General features: G+C 28.8%; 1 protein-coding gene across 9 annotated transcripts in view; it reads right to left on the bottom strand.

Annotated features, from left to right (window-relative positions):
- Hipk (Homeodomain interacting protein kinase) overlaps window positions 1-13062 on the bottom strand; it is a 162871-nt gene that overhangs the window by 63185 nt on the left and 86624 nt on the right. For all 9 annotated transcript variants that reach the window (XM_075378800.1, XM_075378792.1, XM_075378791.1 and 6 more), the window contains exons 12-15: window positions 11435-11654; window positions 6846-6949; window positions 2593-2747; window positions 732-882 (exon numbers count right to left, since the gene is read on the bottom strand). In XM_075378800.1, coding sequence (XP_075234915.1) covers window positions 732-882; window positions 2593-2747; window positions 6846-6949; window positions 11435-11654 — 630 coding nt within the window. The remainder of the gene's footprint in view (window positions 1-731; window positions 883-2592; window positions 2748-6845; window positions 6950-11434; window positions 11655-13062) is intronic.

Below are 13062 nucleotides of genomic sequence, written 5' to 3'. Positions count from 1 at the left end.
ACTTAGTCATTAACACTTAAAAATTGCATGGCACACTTTAAATAAAAATTTTTCAAGCACAAAACCAAGGAAGTTATGCAACCCTTGTCAAGCTTTTTTTTTAATTTGAAAAAAAATATCTTATGACTGATATATGGTGATATATCTTATTCAAATGTAAATTTTATGTAAATGCTGCATAACAATGAAGGACAAGGTTTATTTAAAAAAAAAAATTAATGCCTAAATATTTTTATATCAAAAAAATTAAATCCTTAATTTTTTTAGAAACTGATGCAAAATGTGTTATTTACCTTTTGAGTTTCAAAATTTCTATAAAAGATACATGGTAGGAGATTATAAGGGGGAGGGAAATTTAGACGACATGAATATTTTATTTTATTAAATATAAAAATTGTTTTTAATTACAAAAAAACCTTCACAAAATCAGAAATATTTTAAAAAACTTCCACATCTAAAAAAATTACCAAATTTGTTACATGTTATCATAATTATCTCCATGTCACACTTCAGTTTGACTGTATAAGTTACCTCAATGTATTAGCTGATACTGTAGTATATTACAACTAAGAAAAACCCTTCTGATACTTTTACTGACCGACAGATATGATTTAAAGGCAAAAAATAATCTTTAATAATTTAAACGATTAATACTACAGTAAAAATAGTAAATTTATAATCAAAACCCATCAGCATTATTAAATTTATAATTTAAAATCTCTAACTCTTACTTGTGTCTGTTGTTTGCTGGGACTACGATGATCCTCGTTATCACTATCACCAACGGTTACGCATGATATAACATTCTTCCTGTGTCTACTACTTGTAATGTTTGTTGCTGTATTCTGTCTTACAAGTGCTGCTTGCTGTTGTTCAGCGTTACTGAAACATAAAAAAAATTGTTACAAGTTAACTGCACACACTAAACAAATAATTATTTATTTTTTAATATGCTAATAAAAGGTTAGTTATTTAAAAAAAAAAACCATCAACAAAATCCCACACTATAGAACTATAGTGTGGGATTTTGTTCATGGTTTTGTTTTTTACAGATTTATTTTTACAGTTGATTAACTGTAAATAACATCTATATTTCTTTTTATCAGAAAGGCTGAATAATAGAACAGAAAAAAATGTTATAAATATGGCTGGACTGGAAACAAGAATACCATTAACTAAGGGTGAAAATCTGTTTATTTGACATCACCCACCCAATTACGCCTCTCACAGCCAATTCAATAAGGTAAATTTTATCTTCTCTTTAATGCTAAATGACATATATAATCGAGGAGAATGCAAGATGCTGTAACACGACAAGTTATCCAGTAACATAATCTACAAAAGGATAATATAAGAATTAAAGCCACTTTTCAATGATCAATTCTGCTTTATATAAATATGTGTGTGTGTGTGTGTGTGTTTACTTATTATAACAATCAATCTACTAGGAACAATTAAACAGTTACACAACAAATACAAAAGCCAGTTAATTTTTTCTAATTCCCATTATGTCCTGTAGTGTTTAAAAAATTACCAGTGCTTAGTTAATTGTTTTTGAAAGGCAAATATGATAAGAGGGTCATTCAATAAGTCCTTAAAAAATCCAAGAAATGGCACTTGTAGTATTGAAAACAGTTTGCTTTTAGTAAGCATCATTTGTTGCTAGAGTGCAGTTAAAGTTTCAGCTGTATCCATCACGTGGTTTTGAGTGATCGATGAATCAACAAAATAGTTGAGGCCAACAGGCATATCGCAAGGTACAGTGTTTTCAATTTTGCACGAAAAATTGGGTGTGAAAAAAATGTCAGCAAGATGGGTGCCGCGTTTGCTCTCAGTGGTGAATAAACGCAATCGTGTGGTCGACTCTCAGGCTGCTTTGGTGCTTTTCCATCACAATTCTGACGAGTTTCTGTGTCGATGCATAACTTTGGACAACAAAACATGGATACACTACTACACTCCAGAGACAAAGAACAGTCAAAACATCGTGTTTTTGAAGGCGAATGGGCTCTGAAGAAGGCAAAAAAAGTGAAATCGACCGGCGAGGTGATAGCCGTGTTTTTTTTTTGGATCCACATGGTATCAATTACACTGATTACTTGGAAAAAGGACAAACAATAACTGGAGAGTAGTATGTTGCCCATCATTATTGTTGGGCAACAATAATGATGCCCAACCAGTGCATCATTATTGCACTGGTTGGGCAAAGATATCAAGAAAAAAGGTCCTCATTTGAAAAAGAAAAAGATCCTCTTCCATCAAGACCAAATACAGGTGCCGTTTCGGTGGCCCAAATTATGGAATTGAATTTCTAATTATTACAACATCCACTGTATTCACTGGATTTGGCCCCCAGTCATTTATTTTTATTTCCAAACTTGAAAAAATGGCTTGGCGGGCAATAGTTCATGTTGAACGAGGAGGTCATCACCCAAACAGATGCTTATTTTGAGGACCTTCTGAAATCTTATCGAGTTAAAAGATTATGTTGAAAAAAATTGCACAAAATAATTTGTTTTTCTACCTTTTTCTAAGGACTTATTGAACGACCCTACAAAATAATATCAAAATTTAGTACATGTTAATTTTTACCATTTAGCTGTTGATGATGAATTGATCATAACAGCAGCAGATGTGCCTGCAGCTGTACTTGTAGAAGTTTCATCTTCGCTATCAGATATTGTTATAACAGAAACCGCCGGTGATGGTGTATCATGTATCGTAATAGTTTGTTGACGTGACCCTAACTGTAAAAGAAATTAAAAATTATTAAAATTTCATATATACAATTAAAAATCCATCTAAGCATATTTTTAAAATCAATAACATAAAAATCACTTCATTTACATTGCTTATTCATAAAATTTTAATCGTAGCAGATGAGACAGAAATTTATTAAAAGTGTAACTTTTTGTTGCAAACATTTAATATTCCTTAAAAAAAGCTTAAAAAGTTCTATACTACAGCTTTAAATATTATTCTGGTTATTTGAAGAATTAAGATAAGTAATTTTATATAAAATAATATTAATTATATTATACTAATATTATATTTAATAAATTAAATATTTATTTATTATGTTATATTAATATTTTTATAAAAATATTAAATATCTCCTTTTTTCCTGTTTAGCCTCTGGGAATTACCATCAGGTGCACTTCAGAGGATGATATGTATGAGTCTTTATACAGTCTCAGGTCGACCATTTCTGAGGTGGTGGTTAATTGAAACTGAACCACCAAAGAACACCGGTATCCATGATCTAGTATTCAAATCCGTATAAAAGTAACTGCCTTTACCAGGACTTGAACGCTGGAACTCTCGACTTCCATATCAGCTAATTTGCAAAGATATGTTCACCACTAGACCAACCCGGTCGGTGGGTTATATAAATATATATCTAATTCTGTATAAAATTTTTTTTATATAATTTTGGCTTTGCTGAAATAAAATTATTTTATTTTATAAACGCGAAAAGAAAGAACTATTATATATAAGGGAATCTTTGATGCTACATGTTGTCAAAAATGCCCTAAGGCACCTCGCAACATGTTCCATCAGTATAATTATGGTTGTATATGTACAAGCTGAAACCAGAGAATGTTATCAAACTTGTCTGTACCAGCAACTTCACATCATAAGACTATTCTTATATAAGAATCAAAGGTTAAACAATTTCTGCAGCAGTCATTAACTACTAGACAAACTTACATCTATTACTTCAGGTAAAACTACAAATGAATGTGAACACTTTCAAGGGGGTATACACTTGTCACTTGCATATCATTTAAATAGTATGCAATATTGGATCCTACTTTATCATCAATAAAGTGAAGTACTATAAACAAAAAGTTTAGTTTATGGAATCAAAATCACAATAAGAAAAAGATGTCTACCTTCATCTACTGTGCGAATCTGCTGACACGATAGATTAAGTACAAGATGCATTTATTAAAAAAATACACATACATAAGTAAGATGATGGTAAAAGGTATTAGGAAACAATTCTTTAAAACTTTCAGATGGTAGCATTGCTTGGAGAAATAAATGTAAGGTACTGTTTTTAATCTTACTTAACACCAGGTTTGTTCGTACAATGAAAATTAGTTTTTTTCTAGAGAGTTAAGAAAAAATATTCCACTTATTTAAAATTAATAATTATAATTATTATATTTATATTATATAAATAAAATTAAAGATGAAATAAACTATAAAATAAAACCAAAATCCAAATTAGGAGTATTTAATAGATTCTCAAAATTCAGTACATGTGACAAAAGCAGCCATCATCCAAAGTTCAAGGAGATCCCGATTAAGAGAAATGATAAGCTTTAAAGTTGTTGTAAAAAGTGTTTCCAAGATAAAACACGAGAAGTACAATCTCTGGCAAATAAATATAAACAAAAAGGGGTTTGAAGCAATGAAGTCCTATTAAAACTATTGCAAAATGAAAATGAAATATTACAAGATTGTTTTGTTTTATACAATAAACAAGTACATCTACCATTACACAGCAGTTTAAAATTACAATTACTGTAAGCTTTAATGATGATCTTTTGAATACTTCAGAATTAACAATCAAATATACTTTGCCGAAATCAAGCGCAACAAGGACAGGTGTTTGAGGATCACAGTGGGAATATAATATTAAATTAAACTGTATCCTTAAAATGGAGAACCGGTCATTTTAACTAGAGGACTACAAAAACAGCACAAGTGAATTTGGGTGTTGTATGTAATTTGTTCGAAAGGCACACCTTTTCACGATTTGGGTTGTAAACTGGTTATACCTGTTCTCCAGATATTTAACATCTGTGCACCACTTTTCGACGTAACATGAAATACATAATGTAAAACAATACATCAATATAAAACCAACCATAACAAATTAACTGAAACTATGGGTACAACAAGAGATTAAAAACATGAATGATGCAGCAGAAACTGCTTTTGAAATGACTCCAGTAGTGAAACAGTGTAAAGGATCACATATGAATAACACATTTTCACCTTATTAAAATTTACTAGTAGTGAAACAGTGTAAAGGATCACATATGAATAACACATTTTCACATTATTAAAATTTACTAACTGTTTTTTAAATATCAATTTCATTGTTAGTAAATTATTAGAACACACAGATTAAAAAAAGGATCATTGTTAAGCATATGACAATTTGTGATGCTTCTTTATTTAATTTTTTAAATTATCATATATTTCTACTCAACCCATACGAAATAATTTTATAAAAATCCCACAAATTATAAAATAAATTATAAACATAGAAACACATAGATAAAAAATTGAAATAATTATAGTCCACATTAATTATTTAAATATAAAATTATGAAACAACGTTAAGGTAAACACATGAAATAGAAAAAAAAACTAATAATTCACAATCCAGAAAGCACTACTGAAAATTATTTGAGCACATTTTTGTACAAGTTGTAATGTTCTGTTAAAGAAAAATCTTTTTTTTCTAGCAAAGTTTGGACATTTATAAACACAAACACAAGAATAAGTTATCAAATTTAATTTTTTAAATACACATCTGTGCGATTCATACTAATGGCATCACATAATGATTGACAGATTTTTGTATCTTAAAAACTCATTATTACTTTTTGAGGAAACCTAAAAGATATTATACTTTTTATAAAAATGTATATAGGCACAATTATTTAATAATGATGACAAACAGTATTCTATTATTCAAAAAACATCAACAGCGACTGTTCTTTATTCTTCATTTGAAAAAAAAAAACAAAGAAAAAAAGGAATGTAAACATAAATACAATAATGTACAGGTGATAAATATATTAAAAGTAGTAATGTATATTAATTTTTATATACACCAGTAATTTTTATTCTGCTGATATACAGATACCCTCAGGCAAGTCTTAGCCAAGAGGCATGTAACACAGGTGAAGGGTCCTTAGATATGGAGATTACTGACAAATACGGGTTTGCCAAAGAAGTAGTCCCAGACCAAGGTGGCAGCATCAGCATAATGTGATAAGAGTAACTCTGCTATTAAATTCTGAATATGCCCTTAGATGGTGCTGTGAGACACCAAGCAAATGTAAAATTGAACCCATGAAAAATGGTCACAGACCTCAGAGGTGGAAAAGAATATTTTTTCAACAGCAAACAGGTTGGAAAGAACACAAGGAAGTAAACTTGGAAACATTTTCAGGCATACTAGGAAGCACATAGGAAGCAAACTTCTCCACCAAGCTACTGTTCGGAAAACTCAATCTGTCAAAGCTAAATGGAAGGAGGATAAAATAGAAAAGATATGGCGACACTAAATATATTTATTGTCTGTTAACTTTTAAGGTTATAGTGTTAAAAATTTTAGGAGAAATTAATCCTCGTCCTATTATCTTCTTAAAATATATATTTTATGTGAATGCGCACATACACACATGTGTATATATATAAATAATAATAACTAAACTCTATTCTTTGGTTAGAAAAATATAAACAAATTAAATAAGTTAGAAAATTATCCAAATTGATAGAAAATTTTATAACGCAATTTATTAAGTCAATAAACAAACAAACAAAATAACAAAAACAAAAACAGAAAATCTGGGCGTTTTGTCCAAGATGTAGGACCTTATCAAGACAAACCACAAAATCATGAATTGAATTAGAAAATTTTCTATTAATTTGGATAATTTTTTAACTTATTTAATTTATATATATATATATAGTGTGTGTGTACGCGCACGCATACATGTGCAACTATAGATTATATTGTGTAAATTTCAATAATAATTAAATATTACAAAACAAAAGGCTAAAGAAGAGAAAAGAAAAACAAAAATATAATTTACCTGTGTTGCAGGCTGCTGTTGTTGTGTTGTTGCAGTATTCTCCCAGTGTGTTGTATTCCCATTAGGGGTATGCCTACCTCTAATAGTACGATTTCCATTACAATCTAAAAAACAAAAATAAATAAAATGACTTTTAATACTCATGATCGTTGCCCAGACAATGTTTTATCAGGAAGTATTAAATACTATATGTGAAGTTAAGCCGATACTCAAATTTTATTCTGAGAGTTTTCTTAACATATTATAACCCTGCTAACAGTTAATTTCCAAAGTATATTTATACACCGTTAGGTGTTCAAATGTAATTCACATTTACCTAATCTATTAAATGTGAATTACATGTAAATACTATTCTCCCATCAAATAATTAACGGGAAAATAATTAAAAAGAAATTAAAAGAAAACGTGTATGTGAAGTAAAAAATATTTAATGTGGTAACAGATAATGGAAAATATTAGTTAATGTAAAATACTATTTAGGTCCCGACTCATGATCATTATTTATTTTACTGATCGCGTGAAAATTTTGACTGAAAAGATAACGACACAAATGCTTGTTGCTGATTTTATATAAATACGTAAATAAATCCACACAGAAATGCCTGTAAACATCTTTATTCAAGATTGTTATAAGAAAATGGACATACTTCAGTGCGATGCCAATTTTCCAGATGTCCCAACTATCCAAACTGCTTACATCCAAACTAGGCAATTTTACAAAAAATTAATACACCATTTAAAAAATCTAAAATACTATTCAAACAAAAAGCTTTGCTTCAACAGGAAATTTTAACCAATTTTTTGTTTTTATGGGTTTTTTAACTGACATTTTCAATTTTTTCATACAGCAAAAACCATACGTAAATTTAGGCCTGTGTTTAACTAAAAAGATTGATAATGAACTATGATGTATGACTTGTAATCCAGGGCCAACATACAAAAAAGAACATGAATTTTGTCTGTCGCTAAGGACCAGTTGAAGTGACAAAATAACGTGGTTCTATGTTTAAAATGCTTACGTGAACTTGCAGCTCATAACCAAAGATCAACTACAAAGCGACTATAAATTACACATTTTTAAAGAAGAAATAATTGTTTTTATAGGTAAGTTTTGATTAACTCTGATAAGTTCATAGTGTAATTTTTAAGAAGTTGCATTTTTTATAACAAGCAGTTATTGAAACAAAACAACTCAATTTCTTTTCCATATGTTTATTCTAAGTTTCACTAATAAGCTTTTTAAATTACTTTTTTTTTTAAAACAGTAAGGTAGTAAATTTTAATCCCGTTCACATACTTTTTGTACATTCTGACTTTTATTAGTAAAATTGCATTTTTAATAATGTGTTTACTGCATTTGTTTTTTATTACATTATAGATCTTCCTAATTTTTCTGAAATATATTAGTTTTTCTATAATTTTTTTTCTTTATATTAAGTGTGATACTCGTTTAATATTAAAATGATAATATGTCCAGCGAGTATGATAAACCTTTTTTAATTTGCAATTTACTCAGATTTCTAATTATTTGGTTTCGGACATGCAAAGATCAATCTGGATAATCAGCATTTCACTGTACTTTCATTGCAATCAATATGATGGAAATAAATAAGCATATGCAGTCTGTTTTTTATTGTTGATTAATTTATCATGAAATGCTGTTTATATCAATAGTATACTATTAATTAACTAAACATATAGAAAATTATGAAAAAAAGCAATGCTATGTTATACTGTGAAACAAGGACTTAAAAGATTTACTACTATGTAGGGCAGGTGTTCTATTTGACAGTGCATAAGGCTTTGCATACGTAGTTCGATTCATTATCTTCATATCAATACCGGGAAAACAGCTGCCATATCTAAATTTCAAGTTCATAGAGGCACATACAATAAAATAACTATATCTTACAAACAACCCAAAAGAGTGAAAAAATATACGTTAAGTATATATGCACAAAATATCATTGAACACATTACTAAAACTTATAATAAAGAAATATTTAAATCAGCATACAAACCTATAACAATAATAATAAAACAAACAATCTGTGTGGAATTTATAAAATTAAATATGATTGTGGTGGTATTTATATAAAAGGTCTGTTCAAAAGATAACCAAATGTTTTTAATTACGCACTAACAGAGATATTTAGTGATTTCTGTCTCAAAGTCATATCCGTAAACCCAGCTTTCGTCTCCCGTTATGATCCTTTGCATGAATGTTTCATCATCATCATCATCAGCTTGTTCAAGGAGTTGCTGGCAATCGTCCACTCTATGTTCTTTCTGCTGCTCGGTCATCAAACAAGGAACAAACTTCGCTGCAACACGATTGCACGTTAATTTTTCAGTCAAAATGTAATGGCATGATCCAATCGAGATGCTAACCCTCTTTCTGCAAGTTCTCTGACAGTCAATCAGCGATTTGCACGCACCAGATCGTTGAATTTCTGAATGTGTGTGTCATCAGTTGAAGTCGAAGGCCTTCTTGGTCGAGGGTCGTCTTCAATTGATGACAACCGCTTTTAAATCACGAAAACCATTTGCAGCATTGCGTACGGACCTAGAGCATCATCTCCGTAAGCTTGTTTCAAAACTTGAAAAGGTTCTGTGAAAGTTTTCCCTGGTCTCACGCAAAATTTTACGTTGTATTATTGCTTCTGAAAAACACACATTCGCTACTAACACTTCAACACATTGCACTCAAATAACAATAACATGAAAAGTAAACAAGGTATCAACAAGCCAAGAACATGTGGTTACAGAGGAGGTTATGTGGAACACAATGCTGCCAACTGTATGTCACTAAATATTTCTGTTGGCACGTAATTAAAAATGTTCAGTTATTTTTTGAACAGACCTCAATTGGAAAAACAAATAGATCCTTTAAAACTAGATTTCTTGAACATTACAGAAATTACAAAAATAATAAATTACGTTAATCTAATATGGCAACCATCTAATAAACAATAAACATTATATTTGTGACATTAAAACAAATTTAGTAATATTATAAATTAATAAAGATGACATAAAATTAAATAGTAATAATACAAACAAAATTTCAATTGATAAGCCATCAGGATGGTGTTTAAAGAAAACGGAGTCTTATATAAAAACTGCAATACATAGCAACACTCGTGTAAATTAATACACAATTATAATTAGTTTAGCATTTGTATTATGCAATAACAGAATTATTTCAATCATGACTAAGAATGTGGGATCCTGCGAAAGTACTTGAAATATTAATATAAGATATGTCTTTCTCAATATTCTGTAAAAGGTGGTTTATTTAATAAAATTTAAATATATATATATATATATATATGTTTTTTTTAATTTTATAATAAATAAACTTTGTTAAATTAATTCATAACTAATACATTTAAAACTAGATAATTTAATTGTGGGCAATCTGATGTAAATAAAAAAAAAAACCATAAAAAATGAACTGATCACACAGACAATCCTCTTCAAGAAATGGATACTTCATCACAATCTTCTCTGTAACTTTTTGCTATTATTGTAATCCATATGCACCACGTAATTCTAAAGCATACTGCAAAGCGACTTTCCAACTGCACTGTATTTAATTGAAAATAATTTTTTTGATAATTCAAATAATTCATTAACATATTGACTACTGAGCTAATAAAATTTAATATTAAATGAAATATAAACAACCAAAACAGTAAATAGAAAGTTAAACTTATCATATTAATTCCAATAATAGATTTTCGCACAATCCCACATCTTCAGCTGTTATTAAATTCTGTAATTATATTAATACATATTTATTTATAATTTGTTGAAATAGCTTTTAAAGATTTTGAAATTTATTATGGACAAATACACAAATTCTGCTGTCCACTATTTTAATACAATTATAGAATTTAGTAACAATTGAAGATGCAGGATCCCGTGAAAAACTGATTCTTGGAATCAATACGGCAAAATTTTAACTTACCTATTTACTGTGTTTTGGTGGTTTATATTTCATTTAATATTAAATTAAAACAAAAAAAAAAAAATATATATATATATATATATATATATATATATATAAATAATTTTACTAAAATTATTCTTTTTAAGATTCATATTATTCCTCTGTATTATTAAAAATTCTATTAAAAACCATAGTACAGAATATTGAGATAAAATATCTATCTTAATTTATAATGAAAGTACTTTCTCAGAATCCTCACTCATAATTGAATTAATGCCATTTATTGCAATAACAGAATTATTTTTTTCATTTTCCGCCATCTAGGTTTTATTTTATAATTTTATTTTATATTATAAATTTATATATGCATACATACATATCCAACCCGCTACTTTATTACTCTTAGTAAGTATATTTTATTAAATTATAAAATAAAATCCAGATGTATTACAAAAAATAAAAGTAAGATTGTAAATATCTTTAATCCTTTATTTTGAAACTTGTTAATTAATGCTTTTTTTAATCAGAGAATAAAACAATAAATGATACTAAACACTACACCAGTATCGAGATGATAAAATATGAAGTTAATGATATCTCTAAGAATAACTATAACAGACAATATAAAACACACCTGTTGGAGGTGTACCCTCTTTAACTCTCTTTTTAACAGGACTCAACTGCGTTGTTTCTTTTTTATCACCAGGTGTTGGCCGAGGAACAGTTAAATGATGGTGATGGTGATGCGGCACAGGTGGGTATTTAGAAACGCCCCTTTTGCCCCAAGAACTGCCAGGACTATCGACTAAACTGTCATATACTTCCGTTGTAAATACTGCAGCTGGTCTTTGATCCTGTAACAGAACACACAAACCATAACAGTCATTAAAATTCATGACAATAAAAAATACGTATTATTATAAATGGTTTATCTATAAAGATATGAGAATGATTTTTAACAATGAAGCACTGTCTGTTGAAAAGATACTGAAATTAGTACACGTACAATGTTATAATGAAAACTGTAGATTTTCTCTGTAGCAACTACTAAAAAAGTATTCATTCAACACCAAATCATGCTGAAACAGAATGGAACAAAACCCTACCACAACAAACACAGTTATTATAACATACTGTAAATCTTCCTCCTGCCAGTAGAGGAAGATTTAAACTGAATCTATTACATATTATTGAAACTATTACATTGTTATGCTGCGTAACAATGGAGTTAAGCATCTTGATGTTAATTATTTTTCCTCATACGAATGAATTTTAAAGAAAAATGGTTTATTTTTTATCGGTGTATGTTGTGAAATATGTCATAAGAACAGTACATAAAGCGATTTATATTGACATCAAGACTTAATTCTTGTAAAGCTTTCTAGATTGTGCTTGTATTCAGAATTGAAATTAAAAATTAGTAAATCACGGAGAATGAATAATGAACACAGCCTTGAACTTTCTTCCCGACTCACAGACACCTGAAAGCAAGATTTCCACTATATCTTCAACAAGAATTTGAAACTTAAAACTCACTTCAAAACAACAGTAAAAAATTTTGGTTATCTTATTAAATCAAGTTTCTGTCATGTTCTTCTACATGACAGAATAACTGATCTTTTCTTATCTTTCTCACCAAATTTGGGGTTTTGTTTTTTTTTTTGAGTAAAAATTTTAGAGTAAAGTAATATAACCTGCTTCAGTAAAAAATAGGTATTTTCAAAAAAATTAAAAACTAATATGTTTACCAAGAAAACAATGTGGGGAGAATTAAGACACAAAAAAATTTTTTTTAATAAAAATGTAATTAATACCTCTTATCTCTGTAAATGATGAACACCGTACGACTGTTACAATTAAAACAGTAAATGGGAACAATGTCTTATGAATAGCATTCCACAACAGTTAATGTAACAGTTACCACGTTACCATCAATATTTTTTTTTTAACTGTTGGATAGTCAAGATGAGAATGGTATCTTACTAACTGCCATCTGCTTAAAAACAATGTTCATCGCTTTAAAATTTATGCCACACACATCCCAGTCCCATTTCTGTATTAATTTTGCACCCGTTCATTAAGTTAATTTACATGATTAACATAATAGTTTTATTGAAATTTCAGTCTAGAAAATGTCCAATCATTTCAAATCTAAGCATTCTCCCTACTTCCATTTTCCTAACATCTTTCTTACTGAGGCTACATACTGTTATACCACAACAGAAAAAGAATAAATGCTATAACATCATATATCATAACTAG

This window comes from Lycorma delicatula, chromosome 11 (assembly GCF_047948215.1).
Source record: "Lycorma delicatula isolate Av1 chromosome 11, ASM4794821v1, whole genome shotgun sequence".
Taxonomy (NCBI): domain Eukaryota; kingdom Metazoa; phylum Arthropoda; class Insecta; order Hemiptera; family Fulgoridae; genus Lycorma; species Lycorma delicatula.
This window is presented reverse-complemented; position numbering and strand designations above follow the sequence as displayed.